The sequence below is a fragment of the Acipenser ruthenus genome, chromosome 7 (assembly GCF_902713425.1).
Source record: "Acipenser ruthenus chromosome 7, fAciRut3.2 maternal haplotype, whole genome shotgun sequence".
Lineage (NCBI taxonomy): Eukaryota > Metazoa > Chordata > Actinopteri > Acipenseriformes > Acipenseridae > Acipenser > Acipenser ruthenus.
Genome location: NC_081195.1, coordinates 62,853,274 through 62,874,771, shown reverse-complemented (window position 1 = coordinate 62,874,771; position 21,498 = coordinate 62,853,274). Strand labels below are relative to the sequence as shown.

Genomic DNA, 21,498 nt, shown 5'->3' with positions numbered 1-21,498 from the left:
TTCTGCACCTGTTAACAGGTAGTTTGGCCCACTCTTCCTGAGCAAACTGCTCCAGCTGGCTCAGGTTTGATGGGTGCCTTCTCCAGACTGCAAGTTTCAGCTCTTTCCATAGATGTTCGATAGGATTCAGATCAGGACTCATAGAAGGCAATTTCAGAATAGTCCAATGTTTTGTTCTTATCCATTCTTGGGTGCTTTTAGCTGTGTGTTTTGGGTCATTATCCTGTTGGACAACCCATGACCTGCGACTGAGACAGAGCTTTCTGACATTGGGCAGTACGTTTCGCTCCAGAATGCCTTGATAGTCTTGAGATTTCATTGTGCCCTGCACAGATTCAAGGCACCCTGTGCCAGGCGCAGCAAAGCAGCCCCAAAACATAACCGAGCCTCCTCCATGTTTCACTGTAGGTATGGTGTTCTTTTCTTTGAAAGCTTCATTTTTTCGTCTGTGAACATAGAGCTGATGTGACTTGCCAAAAAGCTCCAGTTTTGACTCATCTGTCCAAAGGACATTCTCCCAGAAGGATTGTGGCTTGTCAATATGCATTTTAGCAAATTCCAGTCTGGCTTTTTTATGTTTTTCTTTCAAAAGTGGAGTCCTCCTGGGTCTTCTTCCATGGAGCCCACTTTCGCTCAAAAAGCGACGGATGGTGCGATCAGAAACTGACGTACCTTCACCTTGGAGTTCAGCTTGTATCTCTTTGGCAGTTATCCTTGGTTCTTTTTCTACCATTCGCACTATCCTTCTGTTCAATCTGGGGTCGATTTTCCTCTTGCGGCCGCGCCCAGGGAGGTTGGCTACAGTTCCATGGACCTTAAACTTCTTAATAATATTTGCAACTGTTGTCACAGGAACATCAAGCTGCTTGGAGATGGTCTTGTAGCCTTTACCTTTACCATGCTTGTCTATTATTTTCTTTCTGATGTCCTCAGACAACTCTCTCCTTTGCTTTCTCTGGTCCATGTTCAGTGTGGTGCACACAATGATACCAAACAGCACAGTGACTACTATTCTCCATTTAAATAGGCTGAATGACTGATTACAAGATTGGAGACATGTGTGATACTAATTAAAGAAACTAATTAGTTTGAAATATCACTATAATCCAATTATTTATTATCTTTTCTAAGGGGTACCAACAAATGTGTCCAGGCCATTTTAGAATATCTTTGTAGAATAAGCAATAATTCATCTCTTTTCACAGTTTCTTTGCTTTATTCTATGACATACCAAAGGCATGCAAGTATACATGATAAAATAGCTTTTAATTTAATCACTTTTCAGGAGGAATGAAGCATTATTTCAATGAGCTGTAAGGGTACCAACAAATTTGAGCACGTCTGTATATATATATTTGTACTGCATTTTCAGAACTTGAACTCTGTTGACAGAAATGCTGTGTAAAGCTGATCAAACCACCATTTAACTGCTTTTCTGACTCCACTGATACTAAAAGGAAACAATTTTGAAAACTGACGTAGACCTAATAAGCAGTCAGTACTTTTTAATGCAGAAAGACTACAGTACAAACATCTTCCTGTGGATATGAGCTGTTATTCTACTATAATGAGGACAGGATAGTGTGTCTTTAAACTGAAAGGAAACTATGAATACTGCAGACATTAATTGAAAGTGTTTTTTTTTTCCTGCTTGTTGAAAGCACTGGGCCTGTGGGCACAAAGCTAGATTTGTACAATTAGCTGTCTGTTCCCAGATGCCAATTGGAATTTGAAACGAGCTACTGCTTTTAGTTCTACATCTCAGAAATCTAGAATGTGCTTGTGCACACTGATGGGATATATAATAATTATTACATTATATATTGATCACATCAAATCCTGAAAAGAGAAAAATAACTATATATATTTTACATACAAAATTTGGCACCACTACACCCAAGGAACGTACTTAATAATGTATTCAGTATTTTTTAATTCAATGCATACTTAATTACATGGGTTCACAATATATATGTGAACCTAGATTTTAAATATATTATTCACTGTATATTTAACATATAGCCATAAAAGATTTTTTTTATTGAATAACACTGTCAAAAAATGGTTTCAATTTGCAAGCACAAGGACTTACGTTCAGCTATCTGTAGCACTGGAAAGCCCAGATAGAAGCTGAACTCCACCGTGTTTAAAATCCTCATGAGGTTGCTCACGTCTGAGCCATTCAGGAAGCCAAATGAATCTTGAATGGCAAAGGTAATATCCACAGGACTCCTCAGCAGTCTCCCCGCATTAGACACATCTGTGGTTATGTTTAAGACCTACAACACAAAAAGGGTCAGCTTAGAAAATCAATAACAACGATTTCCTTTCGCATTAGTGTTCTCAGACATTATTTATTGCTATTTTTTAATCTCATACTGTTCATGTATAGGGGATCCTGTATTACTGAATAATAATGACCTGTAGAGGATCTGCATAAAGGGCAGCGTCCATGTCTAATGCTTTTGCTTAAAGGTAATCTACAAAGGGAATACAGTACAGTGTGTGCAGTTTTGAGGTTACTGTATGTAAGAAAATGTACACACAAAAATATACTGTTTGATTGTTACGGTGTATAGATTAACTGCAAATTGCCTGATATGGAAAATGTTTTCTAGTTTGTAAAAAGAGAAGGCCACCTGACCTCAAGAGAATATAAACCAGTTCACCAACCCCTGTATACATTAAATGATTAACCTGCCATTCACCAACATGTTAAGGATTTGTTTTTGTCTTTTTTATATATATATTCATAGCACTACTGGGCCTTGCAATAAGTCAATAGACTTATGATTGTGTGCTTACATACTGTATATGAATGAAATCGTATACAATTTCAGTGATTACGACATTATCAAGTGCAGTTTTAGGAGTCCCTGCTTTGCTGACTGTATTCATGTGCTATTTGGTCACGTCAGACAAACGCAGCTCTTACGTGCACAGTGAACCTGGTCGTTTCCTGGTATCTTCTTCGTACTTCTGAGAATGCCATTGTCAATCCTTGCTCAATGCGTTCGCTGAAGTTACAAAACCTCACGTCAACGTGGTTAGGGACAAACTGAAGTACTGAAAAGAACAGAGTTCAACATACAAAAAAAAGATTAAATGCTTTGAAGCTGTTTGTTAGCATGTTAACATGTGTTTCAGGGAACACCAGTATTAATTTGTCCTGGTAAACACAAAACAACTGACTCAAGTCATTAGGTTGGCACCGAAATGGAAACAAATGACTAATAAGTTTCATTAAGTGCCCTTGTGGACACAGTCAACTGCATTGGATATTAATGCTGAAATATCTTGTTGTTTGGAGGGAACTGCAAACTAAAATAAATAAGCAAACCAAAATGATATTTTGAATACTTTATTGTGAGTAACACACACATCTTGCCCCAGAACTGTCTATTGAGTACGAGGGCCCTGAAGGCTACACTAATAGCTGCTTTGTTCTGTGGAAAATACGTTTATCGAGTAGAAACTCAAGTTAGAACTTACATACAGTGTTTGGGAAATTATGTAATTCTAGAAAAAAATCATACAATGCTGCATTTTTCAGTTGAGCAGCCGTGGGGGCCAGATTTAGCTGTTAAGCACTGCTGCTCCTACTGTGGGGGTGAGCACATCCTATCGAAACTCAGTATCTTGTCATATTTATCTCGGTGTGATGTATTTCACCCTCTAAACAACTGGAAATGTCAAAAAGAAAAACAGTCACCAATTGCAAACTGGTCAACACCAATGTCTCAAAGTACCGAGGCCCATTTCATGGTGTCACTATTCATGTGTCACTGCACAACAGGAGGATATGAGGAGGTTCACCATGAACAGTGCCTGCCTGTTTGACTGCTTGTGACAAAGCCAGTAAGCTCTACAGGAGGAGGTGCTTAAGTAGCTGCTTTGCCAGCCTTACATAAAAAATGTGAGATTGCTTTAAGATCTTCCATTTATGTGCGGGGCTCTCCCAGCCTGTCTCTGCATGCCCTGCTCAAGCAATCAAGCTGGTTAAACAGCGGACAGCTCTGTTCACTGTTAGGAACCTGCTGTCTGCTTCTCATTAGGAGATCGCTGATTGCTTGAGTGGGGACTGAGAGTCAGGCAGCAGTCTGCTTGGGGAAACGCTAACGCTGGAGCTCTAACTTTATGGACAACTGTTTCATATTGTTTCTGCCTTTCAGGATTACAAGCCTGATTCTATGACTGTTTATTTCTGTGCCTTCCTACACCTGTCTATTTAAGCAAGCTGAATAGACCAGCACCAGCTGCGAGTAAAATACTATCTACCGATCATCTATCTCATTTTCGTTGGCTTATTTTTATTTTTCCTTCAAAAAAGAAAAACCATGGACTTTTGTTCAATCATTTATTTTATTTAATATAAAGAACTGTTTCCTTTTCTTCAAATCTGACCGCTTGGTGTTTCTTTGCCCTCAGGCGCTCGACACTGCTACACACTGTAAACAGTACTGTGGAAACTTATGTAAAAACAATAATAATACGGTTCCCTTCATTGAGATGATTACATTGTTGTGCTTACCTGTGTGAACCTGGAACTGGTGGTCAGGTGCTGCAGATACTGCATTAAGAGAGGCAATGAGAGAGGTATCCCTTATAGACGGATGCAAGGCATTGATGACAGCTATTGCTGTGTAGACAACAGGACCTGAGGTAACCAGAATGGTGAGATCTGTGGGATAATTCAGCACCTGTAAAAGAGAAGAGGAAATAACTTTGCCCCATCTGTTTATATCCTCCCAGGACTGACCTCACTTGTCTTCAACTTGTTCTGTTTCCACTGACAGTGCATTACGAGTTCCTATGTTGTTGGCACTGCAATGTTTGGGGGTTGTTCACTAAGTGCCTACTGCATGAAAGGTGAGGGGCAATGGCACTGGATACAGTTAGACATGCTCATGGAAGGTACCTTGCAAAGCACCTCAATTGTTAGTAAACATTTTAAACTTAAATTACACACTTATCCACTTCCAACACCTCCCCTCCCCTTCCAAATGGACCTAGTCTTAACTAGGTTAAATGTACTTTAATTCTTTCCTGTTTAATGGAAAGCATCACATTAAGAAACATATCCATTTCAATAAAGAAAAAGATATCCTAATCAGCAAAACATGCCTTCAATGTGCTGCATACTTGAAATGAGAAAATCCAGAGACAGATGGAAGCTCCCTTACTGACAGCTGAAAATAATCTGAAGTGAAACATTAGATACTTTGTGTAATGTGTGTGATGATGAACAATCAAAACTAGGCCAATTGTAATTTGTGTCTGGCAACAATCAGATCTTTATTTAGACACCTTTCATTACAATGCACATCTGCATTGATGGCAGCAGTACCACTTTACCCTTGCATTTGATCTAAAATTATATAAAAACTGTTTACATCGGACGATTTATCCTCAAAGTCATCGGTTCTATCAGCATTCGTTTGCTTGTGCTGTATTTTATTAGTTTTGAACACAGGATTTAAGTACAATATTGTTGTCTTGCTGTATAAACCTTAATTAATTTATGTAATATTTTGTAAATCTTACCATGAAATGCATAGCTATTAATAATGCTTGTCTCAAACAACTGACATCTTAGACCAGCATTGCTTGTCCAGTTCTTATCAGCTGGTTGAACTCAAAGCCATATCAAGTCAGGTCTTAAAGGATCCCAATGATTCAGAATCCACAACATGGCTTGGTGACTCATTCCATACCCACACTACTCTCTTGTAATCAGTGTCTCGTAACCCCTGTCCTAACACTGCCTGCACTTCATTTCCAACTGGTTGCTGTTTCAGTGGTGCTCAACCTTTCCTCACAGCTCATTCCTTTAAGTCATTGGATCAGCCAGGTTGCTCTAGTTGAACACCACAGTCTCACCAGAGTACTATACAGCATTATTATTTATAATCTCATTTGATTTGTGCTCTACAGACTGCCATACCATTTTCACAGGACAGGTTTTCTAATTACAAGTCCAACCCAAATATATGCACTAGCGATGTTTCAGAATTTTAAAGCAAGCGGATCACATGCTCCTGTACATTACATAGCTCACACTAATCAAGGTGTTCTATTCTTATAGACTCAAAGCCCTACAATTGATTTTTTTGATTTTCTAAAGCCACTGCATCAAATTAAATAAAGGTAGTTTCTTCCTGTTCATAAAACATCTTGTCTTGTTGAGAGACCCAAGCAGTAAAACAGCATTTCGATCAATCTTCTCTATTGCATGGGGCAATGTAGTGCTGACACCAATGTAATCTTCTCAACTCCCCTCACCCCTGAAACCAGAAGGCTATCAATAGCAATGCGGTGACAGATGACACCGTCATCTGTAACAAGGATCCAGCTACAATTTCAGAATTACTAAAAGAAACTAAGGTAAAATAGCCAATTTTCAACGTCTTCAAAAAACAATGAAAACACATTTGTCTATCTTTCAGTACTACTGAAGATTTTATGAGAGTGTTTTATTATGGATTAAATGTCATTTTAGTTAGCTAAAAAAATGGCTAATCATAAGCCTTTGCATGCTATTTTTGCATAGGAATTTTTACAGCCACTGAAAAAAAAAGAAACAATCTTACCAGACTGTCATCCCAATGGCTTGGTAGCTTGGATGTTACCAAGCTACCAAACCCAGGAGACGAGGGCCCAGCCTGGGATGTCACAGCCTGGACTCGTTCAGCATCTGTAGGAGTCACTGAACTATTCTAAGATGATTTTCCATTGTTTAATAAAAATGTTGCTATCAAAATATTTGTAGAATTTCCAGCTTTCCATACCTGCAGTTCAACTGTGCAGTTGAATTGAACACTCAGAGCCTCTTTCAAATATGCTTTTGCGTTCTCCAGCTGTGCTCCCTTGGCAAGTTCTGCAGATTTGAAACAGAAAGTGAGACCAAATACTGTACATTTTTGAAGTACCACACTGCCATATCCTGCACATCTTGATGGAGTGTCTTCAACAATTTCAACAATATTCATATTAAATGAGGCATAAAGAAAAAGCTAAACTTCTGCTTCCCCTTGTACTCACAAACTAGTGAAGGAGCACCTTTTAAACTTTTAAAATACAATAGCTACAAATAATAACTGTTGATATGACACAAGGTATGGGACTTCTTAATGTAGGTGGAATTCAGTACCTCGTGAATAATCTCTTAATGCAGTCTTTTTACGATTTTGTACTTACCTAATCTGACTACATACAAGTCTGACATGGTGATGTCACAAAGGTAAGGCCGGGCTGTTGTTGTTGTTGTTGTTGTTGTTGTTGTTGTTGTTGTTGTTGTTGTTTCCACTGTGGGGGTGGTATCAGCGATGGGTGTAGACTTTGAAATAGTAACTGTGGTTGTGGTGGGAATGGCAGCTGTAGCTGAAGCAGAGTCTGTATTTTTGGTGGTTACTGTACTAGAATCGGTTACTGAAGTCACAGTGTTTTCCGTTGGATTAGTTTCAATGTTAGTGCTGTGATTTGTCATGGGTGTCACAGGCGGGGAAGACGGGGCAGGTACAACAGTGACAACAGGAGTAAGCTCAGTGGGAGAAGGAGAAATGTACACAGACGTGGCCCACACGGATATCTCAGAAAGGCTGCTCACAGGGATTCCAACTGAGGAGGGGGCAAACCACTGGGTAGTGAGAAAGGGGGTGGCATCATCCGAAATGGAACTAGAAAAGATATCTGGCAGCCGTGTGGTGGGTTGAACAGAGAAAAAAGATGAAGTCAAAATGGGCTCCTCTTTGAAAGCACTGCTTGCACCGGGTGTGGTCTCTACTTCTGAAGTTGGCAGCCCTGCAGGAGGAACAGCTGTTTTGTTGGAAGATGCAAAATGATCCATTGCTGCAGTAGATTCCACCCAGCTGTCCCAAAGAGAAGCTGATAAGTCGCCTGCATGGGTCTGCACCACCGAAGGCTCCACCAAATGCACTGATGTATTCAAAGAGGGTGTGGGTGTTGTGTCAAAGATAGAAGTCTTTGGTGGAGAAATCATGGATGAATCATAGCCTGAAGTCTCCATATTAACAAATTCAGATATGTTAAGGCTTGAAGTCTCCGACATTAGAGGACTGAATGGGTCTAATGTGGAGTTTATAAATGAAGTGCTGCTACTTGGTTCAAAAGATGAAACTGCTATTGAAAACGATGTTGTGGGAGTGCTTGATTCAAGGGAAGGCGAAGAAGACAGATCACTTGATTCAATGGTAAATGACTTAAACAGATGACTAGTGTCTGTTACTAATAATCCTGTGGGTATGATACCAGGTACCTTTATTGATGCTGTTGATACATGGCCTGTGTGCTCTGTAGAATTACGATTTTTTTGTTTTGATAAACTTGCGTTTTCTATGGCTAGTAAAGTAGAATAATATTCCAAACTATTCATGTCAGGTAGAAGAAGTTCAGTCGGTTCTATAGGGAAGGGTTCGTCATTCCAGTCTGATAAGGAATCGTTATCAGTGACGTCATATTCTGGAGGGCCTATCAAGTCCAGCGAAGTGTGGCTGTGGGAGGAATAAACAGATGTAGGATCAATGGTTCTAAGGCCTGCATCATAACTGCTTGAAAAATCCAAAGCTGACTCGGCAGTTGCTATATACATCGAAGACAGCGACAGAACAGGCCTTAAATGGAACGATGTGTCATAGACCTCTGTGCTGGATTCCTCCACATCATACATGTTGATAGGTAAACTGGTAAAAGGCGAGAGTTCATCCACCTCTGATCGTATTAATGTCATTGTCTCGAGATAATCCCCGGATCCAAAATCAGTCTCTATCGACTCAGCTGGATATAATTCTTTTGTTGGAACTAGAGTCAGCTCTTCAGTTACCAAAATAGTGTAAGGTCTGAGGAAAGGCACAAAACTTGCAAACAGCATCAGGGGTTTTAAGCTACTTGGTCGTTCATAAGGTATATTAGTACCTGCTATTGTATCACTTAAGCCTGGTGTTGTGCTTGGAGCTTCTACAGTGCTGGAATAATACTCTGTGAAAGGTTCTAATGGAAGACTTGTTCTTAACAAAGGGGGATCTCCAACCATTTCTAAAAAACGATGACTGGGAATACTAGAAGAAGCAATATGAAGTTGTTCACTTGAAGCTGTCACTGGACTTTTAAGTGATCCCACAGACTGAACTGGGGATTCGGTATGTCCTTTGGTAAACATAGACATGCTCTGTTGACTGGTAGGACCAACAGAAGGTGAAGAAGCAGAGGATGCTGTGGAAGGTAATGGCCTAGAATCCACTGAAGGTGAGAGACTCAATGCAGTGGTGCCTGTCCTTTGTGTATTACTGCCGTTTTCTTCTGCAAATTTAGATGGGACTCCCAAAGTGCCGTCTAGCTGTGGTAATGTTGTTTTTGTTTGCGCTCCAGTTGGGTGCGCCGTTAAGGCAGTGTGTGGCGTATCCGTTGGTACAGATGTTTCCTCTTGAATCCTAATTGACAAGTGTGATGATGTGGAATAATTATATCTCATAAGATGTTCATCTGAAAAAAAAGAATGCAAAAAATTAGTCACTTGACTTATGTGCTTGTTTGTTTCTACAGAACAACAAACAGCTTTTGGTAGCTCTTGCACAACAACACAGTGATATCTACCAAAGAAACTTCTTTCTAAAGAGCAATTTCTCCATGGAAAAATAATCAGATGTCTGTAGCCTGGTACCATGTGTTGTGGTCACATCATAATCACTTCTCAAAGCAGTAACTGACTTCAAAGCAAAATCATCACACAACCAAAGTAATTCAAGCCTCCCACTTCCAAAAAGTGTATTAACTAGTGACTGTTAGTACAGGTAACTATATTATGACTACATATTTTGATGGTAAATGAAAAGCTGCTTTTATAAAGATTTTTTTTAGATAAACAATTCAATGAATAAGGTCAAATTGAAAAAGCTATTTTAATAATACAAGAATAGTTACTCTTTCCTTGCATATCATAAAATACAGGATATTAACCTCACAGCCATTTGCCAATATTCTTCACTGTGTACTGTACACTGCTTTCAATATAATGAGATTAATACAGTATATACATCACACTGTACAAAAACGGCTGATTCCAAAGAAATGTGTCCACTATAAATCCAAACAGAATTGATGATTTATTAACCTGACCATCTCAACAGCTTCCAAAATAAAGGCTTCATAAGCATCTTAATGTCTTTGGCTATTTTCTCACTTGGGCTCAGTTTTTCCACTTTCTCTTATGGTTTGTGTAGAAAACAGTACATTCCCATTTAAGGGCCATTAATGTCATTTAAGATTAAAAGGAAAATATTAAACATCATTGCAGCATATTATTTTGCACTGTGAAAAATAGTGCCTAAATCATCATAAAATGTGGGGCTCCCTACAGACAAAACCATGATAACACACACACAGCAGATAGCATATCAGCTATTTTTAAATTATATTTTAAAAAAACAATGGGGTGATATTGTCTTGACATTTTCAAGTGCCAAGTTATACTGTGTCTTTTGTGTCTGGTGACTGTTTAGTTATTTAAATGCTTAGTAAACATGCAGTAAAAAAAAACAAAGAAATTAACTGAAATTATAGCATGTTTTAGATGAAATCACACAATTTAAATTATGTAACACTGGAGACTTTGACTGCATCATTAAAATTCTGCCTTTGTCGTCTCCTAGTAACGTAGTTACTCAGGGACCTTTCCACTGACATCAACCTTAAACCGCAATGACTGAGACGAAGATGAATAACCTTCACTCGGACTGAACTCTTAAAGGGGCTGAAACTCCCGAAAGCTTACATTCAATTTGTGTTAAAAAATCAATGCAGTCAACACCAAAAACGAGAGAAATCAAGTTTAATAAGGACTTAAATTTAGGGTTGCCATTATGAGGAAACTCTCCCAAAGGTTGTCAGTTGGCACTACTCCCGTTCTGTTAGAATTTGGAGATTATGGTTTGGTTTGTGATTTGTAGAGGGACGACACGTATGAATGACTCAACTCTGAATAGATTATCTTCATCTGTCAATGCACAAGAAGTGCAATAGCAATGCAACGGTCCTGTACCATGAAACAATGCTAGTTAAAGAGCAGCGCCAATGGTTGCAGCCTTAAACCACATTGGTAACATTTTCATATTTTGAGTATACCAATGGTAACACCATGATGCGATGTGAACCAATATACATTGCCAATCCATAACGGTATGTTACCGTACCAGGACCAATGTGCCAGGACCATTCCTAACCCACTGTGTTGCCATTTCTGTGGTCTGCTAAGGTTTCTTCAGGGGCAATTCTAGGGTATTGTTTTTTTTTTCTTTTTTTTTTTTTTGTAAGGCAAACCTACCTTTTAATAGGCAAACAAACCAACAAAATATGACTTAAAGTTGATTTGAAAATTTGGGCCAGACTGTCAAAGTAGATGAAATGTCCAATAGAAATGAAGTGTGTATAATTGGTAACGGAAGACCTGGTACACAGCGTTTTACTTTCTCTTTGTGCAAGGATAACACAAGGGATGCTGTGCAAGGATAAAGCATGCTGCAACATACCTGTCTTGCATTATCCTTGAAAACATTGCTCAATTTAACCTACATGCTGAATTTAATGAATATTTGAATGTTCTGTGCCTTCCCTCTTTCTTTATGCTTGCTTTTAATTCACTTGCATGGCTTATATGGGCCTTTCAAGGCCCTTGCAAACAAACAACAGTGTAGCACTCAAACAGAAAGGTGTTGCATACTGATGCCCTAATAAGTACTCCTGACAAGTTTAAGACACTGGTATTAGTAATGCTATTATCCGCATTGTGTAAAGCAATCTAATAATATCATTTACAACTGCATTTCTTTTTACAGAGTAGGCTGTATTCTTTTTTTTCTTAAACAAAAACAAGAATGTCAGTGACATCCACCAGCTGTACATTCAAAATTAGAGCTAGAAAAAAAGATGATCACCATGACCGTCCTCTATCCACTGTATGTACATGTAAGAAAGTAAGTTTGACTGGGGGTTGCACAGACAGTCATAGTTCCCATGACACATTCAACAACAAGTTGAATGTGTCATGGGAGTAAGTATTTGACAGTGTTTGAACTGATACTGTAGTATAGCGCCCTCCCTCCGATTCATCATTTTATTATGAACTGTTCTCTTGACAACAGGAATACAGGAAACTGTTCCCTTGGCAACGGGAGTACAGGGACAATTGAGATAATGAGAGTGCAAATGTAATCCCTTTTTCTCACTGCATGCTCTTAAAAAAAAAAATTAACTATCCTAATTATTTTAGATACTGAGGATTGATACTTAGCAAAGAAAGAAAGAAAGAAAGAAAGAAAGAAAGAAAGAAAGAAAGAAAGAAAGCTCACTAGAGGGGGCCCTGCTTCAGTACTGTATGTGAGGATTTGTGGTGGTACCAAGCACCACCACTAAGGACCCTTAAGGGTCAGCGCCCAGCACTTCACTCACACAAGCCTTCATCAACAAGCCTTAATCAGAAAGAACCTCAGTTTAATGGCTCAGCTGAAACACAGCCCCTTTGACTCACCCAAGCAGGACACATCAACCTTCTGGACGGATTAAATTACTAATTATGAGCTGGCAATACCTGTATCCACTGTGACTATGAAACAAACCCTGAATGTCTTAAAAGCAGTGCAACTGATGTTATAACAATACCCCAAGGTTTAGGGTTGCAACAAGCCAAATTACTGACCACAGTCATACACTATTGCCCTGTTACTGTATGTAGGGTTGATATATGTGTGCCCAGGTATTCGTTCACATAATCAACCCACTAGACTCTGGCGTTCCATAAGTATACTCGCCACACTAAACATGTCATATTGGTTGTACGACTGCATTAGTTATAATACTGGTATGCACTGTAATGCAGAGATTTACAGTCTGTGTTTGCGGGGACAACTTGTGTTTTACTGCATCTACTAATTTCACCCAAACTGCTACTCTGTACCACAGGTAACACAGCAGTTTGTGTTTCCAAACAGAACCCTTTTAGTCCAAAGAATGTGAAATATTTATACAATGTATCACTGTTTGATGGAAAACCTGGCTGTACCCCATCAAATTACCTTACCAAACAGACATCAGTTGAATTACTGTAATACGTTATGTATCCGACTTCGGTGGGACCAGAGTAAGAGCAGATATGTAAAAAGTCGGATAAATGAATCCTGTTTTAAATACCTTTATACACAGCTGTAACAATTACTATATTCACACAATTATTGTTTTGAGATTCAGATTTTATTAGGGCGCTCCCCTAAACCCCTTGTTTAAAAAGATACAGGGTATTTTACTGCATTTAATCCTGTACTTCAGAGTACTGTAATCTGCCAAGTATTTAATCTGTAGTATTTTGTATTTAATCATATCCTGATGTAACTATCACTGACACTGTTATCTGCTGTATTATTGAATTGTATTTTGTCACACTTGTACTTGCTTGAACCACAGTCATTGTATTTATCTTGCTCTTAATTGTATTATTACTTGTACTGTAATACTTGAAATGTATTTGCTTATGATTGTAAGTCGCCCTGGATAAGGGCGTCTGCTAAGAAATAAATAATAATAATAATAATATTAGTGCTGTGTACACTTACATTAGTGTCAGATTGTTTACACAGTAGCAAAATGCATAGGTTTACAGAGGAAAAAAAAATTTAAGTAGTGTCCATTTGCTGAAACAATATAACCATCCCCCCCACCAGAAAAGTAGAAAATTGAAGTCACAATAGAAATTAAATGTGCAGTACTTACATTACTGTGTTAGTCGCATCGCAAAATATTAAACATCAATCGATAGGCCGATCCTGTGAAATGTCATCGCAAAGCACACGACTGAAAAATCATGTTACTATTGATTGAATTGGGCAGTGTGTCCAGGGCTTAACGGGAGGTACAAGGAACAGGGGAATCCATTACCATGGCAGAGACGATAAATAACATTTCCAATGCACAAATTGTAAAACATGCATTTATTTTTAGCTGCGCACCAAGCATATACAGGTTTTGCTTCCTTTAATCATGCTGGTTACTAACAATGGGTGCTCCAAGGGATTACTGACATCACATGAAAGACACCAAAGTACAGTCTAAGACAAAAATCCAAAATGAAAGACATACATATTTCATATCGTATCCTTCCAGAGCTACTTAATAATACAGCGCTTTGCTTATTAAAATCTAATTTCAGTGCAATTTCTTGACATTCTGGTGGATTAAATCTAACTGGTTCGCACTGCAAAATGTTCTGAATCTATTGTAGCACTGCAGTAAACATTTGGTTGGCACAACTTCAATATAAAAAATGTGGCCTAACATGGAGAACATGAAATTGGGCCAGAATACACAACCCAACTTAATCCACTTCATTGTTGCACCAGTCTGCTGCTCTAATGGTAGGCACAGTAGTTCAGAACAACCCCTACAACTTGAGTGAATGACAAATGAATGTACTGAATTGAAGTTTACATTTAAAGTTCATTCAAACCAGCTTGGCTGAGGGGCACTTGCTTCTACATTTGTTTTAAAGACCTTATTATACAAAGAGACAGCTGAAAGGGTTAAAAATGAACAAGAGGGCAACATTCAGAAGTTACTGGTTAATCGCGAGTGTGGCTTTTCAGCTGTTGGCGCTGCCCTGTTAAGCTGTGACCCTGAGAAGATATCTCATCTCTGCATGGTATTGCCCCTTGTGTCAATGACAAGATTCCTCTTAATGCCTTATGTTATAAATAAAAAGTTTTTGGCACTAGCACTGGATGATGAACTAACAATAAACTCAGACACAGCGTCATGCACTTAGATCTCAGGAGAATTTTTAAATTAATAAGATGTCAATATTTTTAAAATGGCCATGGACATGTGAAAGGTTACGACAGTGATAGGAATTTATAATACTCAATCCCTGAAATAATACACAAAATCAAAACCAGTGTTTTAAATGCAGTTGTGTTTCACTGACCTATCCTCCGAACTCGTAACCCTAACCACAGACCTTTTTCACAAGCTCAACTTGAATAATGAAACAAGCAGATACAGTACAATGGTATCCCCCAACACTACTTCCAGTCTATCGCTCACACCCCTTAATGACCGATGAAGTGCTGCACCTCAACAAAGGTTAGCTTAAACTATTACACATGCCTGAATGATCAGCTATAGTCCCATTCCTATCACTACCCCCTGGGCATTTGCATTCAGAACAATGGCCACTAATCCTCCTGCTTAGTAGGTTCCCTGAGCCAGACACTGTCCCACAGCACACAGGATTCACTTTCCTCTTCAGTTGCCTGGCTGGTATATTCCAACATAGTTCATACTCTACAGTATGAACTATGTTGGAATAGCAGTGTGGAGTAGTGGTTAGGGCTCTGGACTCTTGACCGGAGGGTTGTGGGTTCAATCCCCAGTGGGGGACACTGCTGTTGTACCCTTGAGCAAGGTACTTTACCTAGATTGCTCCAGTAAAAACCCAACTGTATAAATGGGTAATTGTATGTAAAATAATGTGATATCTGTATAATGTGAAATAATGTATAATGTGATATCTTGTAACAATTGTAAGTCGCCCTGGATAAGGGCGTCTGCTAAGAAATAAATAATAATAATAATAATAATACAGTACATATCTACACTGGAGCCAAATTGGCCAAAAGATTGCCATTCAGTTCAATACATTACACTACCATTCCCTGTAGGAAACTCCAGCAATGACCCTTAACTGGATTACACTCCCTTTGCTGGTTTTCAACTGGTCATGCTTGTTTATGATACTGTGGTCCTTTAATATAAAATTCAAGTGCTTTTTTTTCCCTACACGTTAAAATCGAATTGCTAAACTGGGGTTTATATACCAGATGACTATCCAGTTATAAACTATGAGAGTTCCAATTCTCATTTCTTGTAGATCAAAAACTATGGTAAATGCTTAACCATGGGAAAAGCATGGGGAAACAGCAAATTTACAGTGGTCTCCTTGCTATGTTGGTTTTAGTGTGTTTAAACTATTAAAATCGACACTGTGTCAATGATCGGGACGCATATGAGCATCTAGGTTGACAGAAAAAATATAAGAACTGGCGGAAGAGTTTTGTACTTGGGAGGCCAGACCACTAGCCGGGACATCAAGTTAAAAAAGCTTAATTCTAGTCATGTTTAACAATTTAAATAAGATTTGATGCAGCTTGGATATTCAATTGAAAAAGCAAAGTTACATTACGTGAAGCATAGAGTCTATCACACAAGATTTGTGTATATCTCTCACTACTTTCCTTGTATGCAACATACTTGTATGACAGGGATCAATGGAGGTCATGTTTCTGTGAAACAGGTGGTTGCTTATGATATTTGCTAGTTCATTGTTGGCTTATAAGGATCCAATGTTATGCTCTATACCCTGTCTGTCCTGTTGATGTCCATGTGTCATTGCATCACATTTATATTCTTTTGGTTTGTAGAGCCAGTTCTGGTTGCATAGTAATTATTTATTTAATATAAATTTAAAGGGAATGGATAGGCTACAGCAGTGAGGCTACAGTATACAAAAGGCAGCTCAAATTTGCCACGGTTTGAAAGGATGCCTACTGTATCTGCTCTAAGAATTGGCATAGTACCTGTACTGCTGTTAATGAATCCTTGTGACAGAACAGACAATCGTCTGGCTAATACAAATCAGGAGGCACACAAATATATTGTAGATGTCCACACTTTTATTGTTGTTAAGAAACTGACAAAATTCTGAAGGTCCTCAGATTTTAAACTGGAAAGACACAGCTACAATCACTTACCAAGCATTTATATCAGTGCTGGACCAGCTACTATTGAAACTGTTCTTACCACCCTTGACATGGCTTGCTATAGCCTTTAATACACCTGGGTGGATTACCCAAATTGAATGATTTTAAACAATCCCTCTAAAAAAATTGGTTTGTGCCATGATTTAATTTCATCTAGTTTCATTTGCACACTATTTAAAAAAAAAAAAATTAGAAACTAAAGCAGCCATAACACTTTTGCAGACAGACATCACAAATATTCAACTGGAATGGAACAACCTGTATGATTTCTATGGGGGTACTGCAGTAAAAACAAAGGAGCCACCGAGACTGGTGTATTATATAATACATACATTATGGTTGATGTGTCCCTGATACTAAGATGACAAGAGAGTCGTTGCTAATCTTTCCCGCTCATCTAGCATCTAGCTCATCTTCATTATCAATCATGTGCACTGATTAATTCTGCTAATTGTGAAGGTTAATTAATTCCACCCTTGTCATACTTTAGCTTAAAATATGTTACTTGTTGATTTGAAATGCCTACCAGTGTGTGTTTTTGGTAGTAGGCGCTCCCGAAACTTCCTGATTTCATTGATGGTGCAGTGGGTTAATTAATTTGCCTCTTGTGGGCACAAACCCAACACTCAAATCAGCACAACTACCTGTCTCTGCTTGAGAAAGGCGCAGGACTGAATATTGGAGTTCCTGATTGAGAGATGCATTGCATGGCTTCTAACATCCATTCTATACAGCTAGTTTATTTCTTGTATTTGCACTCATGCACAGATTAAATTAAGTGAATACAGTAGATGTGTAATCAAAGGTTTTGTCTTACTGCGCTGCAAGTCTCTTATTGTGCAGGCAGCATGGAGTGATCGCTTACTGACAAAAGTGAATACGAATTACAGCTGAGGGATTACATGGGGATGCTGTTTGATAACTGTAAAATAGACTTTGTATTAATGATGGCTGATTCGTGGAGAAACTCAAAAATAAACAATAGAGGCCACAGCTTTTAATGACATGCTGCCTGGCTACATGCCCTGGGAGTGCGAGAGGCTTAATCTCTTAGTTAACATCAGTTGCTGAGCGAAGATAGCCTGGGTCTACATTGCAATGAATCATCTGCTTGTCTGTGGGATCTAGGGATATCACTGATTGCACCAAACCTAAGAACATTGATGTAAATGTGGTTTACATATTGCATCCAGTACAGTATTAATTGTGTTACTTTAATTAATGTTTGATCCCCCTAAAGCATTTCTGGTAAAATGTTGGCCTCTGATACCCAGCTCAGCTATTGTTTGCAGTTCCTTTTCATGTTCAGCATAGCTAAGTCCTTCCCATCTAATGTATTTCCTAACTCGCCTTTGGCTTGACTGCATTATTGTTAAGGTTTCAGATTTTAAGTTTTAACCGATGAACTCAGATCTTCCATTTCTTTAGTCACTTTCTGGTGTGAGTAAACAGTGGGAGACTAATGTAATTAATTGAACATCAATGCATAAAGTACAGTAGGTGCATGTTAAACAGAGGCACACATCATAAACACAAGACTGATGTATTACTGCACCGTGGAAAACTTGAGGTATACAACCAAGGTTGCCAACTCAAAATGAATGACTGTTACTGTACAGAAGAGCCAAATTAAAACATTCTAGAATTTAATTTGAACTACCCTGTTGAGGACTGTTAGTAACTCCATGTAAAAAAAAACAAACATGTAACAGTGCAGTATACACTAATGAGCTGATGTTCTATATTTACATTTAAAACAGTAGGAATTAAATAAAACTTTAGTGTTGCGCTGTGGCTCTCCTCTCTTTAAAGATGTTCTATAATTTACATAACAGAGAGCCACACTGCTTAGCAGCTGTAGCTTTCTGCACTATTTGGTAAAATTGTAGCTTTTGAAGTTGGGAGCTTTTGGCACTGTACTGATCAGGTGCTCTAACAACATGCACAATGATGATCTATGGTGTCTTTCAATATTCACTGCAGGAAAAGTACAGAGCAAGAACCACTGCAGTATTATCCTGTGGATGACTGGGATAGAGGTACTGGGGTGTTCTGATTTGTATCTGTCTGTGATACATCCGCTACAAGCCTCCTCAAAAATTCCATAAATAAAAAAAATAAAGTAAATGTTCTGAGAAGAATATATCATCTTTGTATACAAATCAGCAGGGAAGCTCATAACTGCAGGAAGGAGCAGTTACATTATGGTTAGGAGTAGTTGCTTACACATTTGTTTATAGTATTTCTTTTGCATGCTGAATTTCCCAGAGAATAAAAGAGATTTGGCTTTTCCTACTCAAATGTGAAAACTTTCTGATCTTGAAAAAAAGGTGCAGTTCTGTCATGCCTGAGATTTCTACAGCACACAGCCCACCCCCTCAGGGGACTGGCTCTATTTTCCCACTGGCATCCAGCTCTGATAAAAATGGATCTATGTTAGTTGAACAGGGCAGAGTAGACGTGGAGGTGCCCAAAGTCAGGAGGGATTAAACTAACAAATAGACTGGCAACAGTGTACTGGATTTATATATTTATATATTGGAGTTACACATCCCAGTGTGTTGCTACAACTGTTTAAATAACATCTGCAATTTTCCTTTTCATTGGTAACATCCTGACAACTTTTTACACTTTAAAGTCTGTTTCAAAACTCTTTTCAAAATGTCAACTCTAGTGCACTGATAGTGCAAGGATTATTGTCCACATTGCCAAACAGCTAACAGAGCAGAACACTTGTTGTTATGTTTTGTTTTTGTTTTTTTTCCTGCAGATCTCAAACCCCAGTGCACTAGAGTGGCCATTTTGAAAACAGCTTTGAAACAGACTTTAAAAAGTGTAAAAATTTGTCAGGATGTTAACAATGAAAAGAAAAATTACAGGTATGTTATTTTATACAATAAGATAAAGAGTAAAGAAGGATTCTGTTTTTAATTTCAGTAATGTTTTTTTTTTAGTGACACCTTTAAATAAGATCCGCTGAATATGTACAAAAAAATAATTTCTATAATTTCCAAATCGGTCTCTTTTTTATGAGCACACAAGCTGCGTTATTTTCATTGTGTAGGGTTTCTTAAGGTTTCAGAAGCTACACTATAAGCATAGTCAATGTCCTTGACCATTAAATGCATAGTGAAATTGTATTTCATATCATGACAGCACATTCATTTTCACACCTCAAATAATAAAACTATAACACTTTGGGAATCAATCTGAAACACCAAACAAATCTTATGCATAGCCCTTTACTGTCCAATATTCTGTAAAACCTTGGTACTATACAGCATACAATACAGTATATTAGCTCCTCATTTGAAACACAGGGCCATCAAAAGAACTTTCAAGTTACAACCCCTTGAAAATAATGAAATGCAATGACAAGGATCTTCCTCCTATTCATTTTCAGTGGATTATGTGATATCACAGCTATGGCAATATCTCAGGCAATCGGCGTGGTTCTCGTTAAGGCTTTTTCTGCTAGTTGTATTTGGCTTCAAATCACAGTATAATCGCAATATGTTACTCCAGGGTGTGTGTTGCTGTGGAATATCGCCCCTTCTCAGCTTGGTTGAAAGACACATTGCTTCGCCTCTTGCCTCACAATGCACCAGAGGATTGGTGATCTTCCACAACGACACACACCCCGTTGTGCTATATTGCTTAATTGTTATGTAAATGGTAACAAATATTTTGCTATTATTACCCCAATGATTTTACATCCAGTAAGATATGCCACTGTCCCTGTGGATTCTACTGGAAATGATTCCAATAAATTCCTCTAGGAGTATAACGTTAACAAGTTTTTCTTTTTATTATAAAATGCTGCATCTTTGTTTATCAAGGTCAGATTACTAATGTTTCTGAGTAACAGATGTAAAACATGCAATAGCGTCTGCTGGGAGACACCAATTACAGCCCTCATAATGATATCATTTCCTGGCGAGTCCACCAAATAACTTTCTGTCTTCTAATATCTAAATTCTACAATAAAAAAGCACTTGGACATTAATAACCCAGTCTGCTTCCACAGATGGTCTTATTTAGGTTGCTGCAATTGCGTGACTGAATCTCGCAAGCTGGCACCCTGTACAAATACTAAGTACATGTAATAATCGGTGGGTGACTAGATTATATACTTGTAATCCAGCAAGCTGTGGAAACAGAGAGCATCACACGACCATATGTTTCTCTTAAATGAAAAAATGGTAATTGAGATTTATCATTTATGGAAATGAAAAATAGATCATAGTTGTCTTTAGTTTAAGCATACTCAACTACAACAAGCGTTCTATTCTATTTACTGCCAGTTCTGTAAAATACCACTATGAATATAATTCTAATACCAGTGTACTGCCCTAAAGAATCCTTAGCAGTACCATTGTCGTAGCATACTGATATGGCACTGTGGTACTGTCATTGGTATGTTGGTTCATACGATAACTTTGTTATGTTAAAATATGTCTATGTTGCCACAGCAGTACCATTCTCTCAGTGGCTAATTGGGAAGGATTGTTGCCTCTTGAGAGCATTCTTGGAAATAAAATGTTATATCTCAACAACTCATATATTGAAGTAAACATGCAGTCATTTAAATAAGACACAATAGCTACAGTATAATAGATACAATATAAGCACAAGCCTTCATTCTAAGTATTTACAGATTTTCACCTAAAATTTGGCCCACACA

At 38.2% G+C, this 21,498-nt stretch overlaps 1 protein-coding gene across 10 annotated transcripts in view; it reads right to left on the bottom strand.

Annotated features, from left to right (window-relative positions):
* The window catches only part of si:dkeyp-27e10.3 (UPF0606 protein KIAA1549), a 67,131-nt gene that overhangs the window by 26,561 nt on the left and 19,072 nt on the right, over window positions 1–21,498 (bottom strand). For all 10 annotated transcript variants that reach the window (XM_059027528.1, XM_059027524.1, XM_059027530.1 and 7 more), the window contains exons 2-6: window positions 7,198–9,498; window positions 6,789–6,877; window positions 4,532–4,700; window positions 2,936–3,066; window positions 2,093–2,279 (exon numbers count right to left, since the gene is read on the bottom strand). In XM_059027528.1, the coding sequence (XP_058883511.1) occupies window positions 2,093–2,279; window positions 2,936–3,066; window positions 4,532–4,700; window positions 6,789–6,877; window positions 7,198–9,498 (2,877 nt within the window). The remainder of the gene's footprint in view (window positions 1–2,092; window positions 2,280–2,935; window positions 3,067–4,531; window positions 4,701–6,788; window positions 6,878–7,197; window positions 9,499–21,498) is intronic.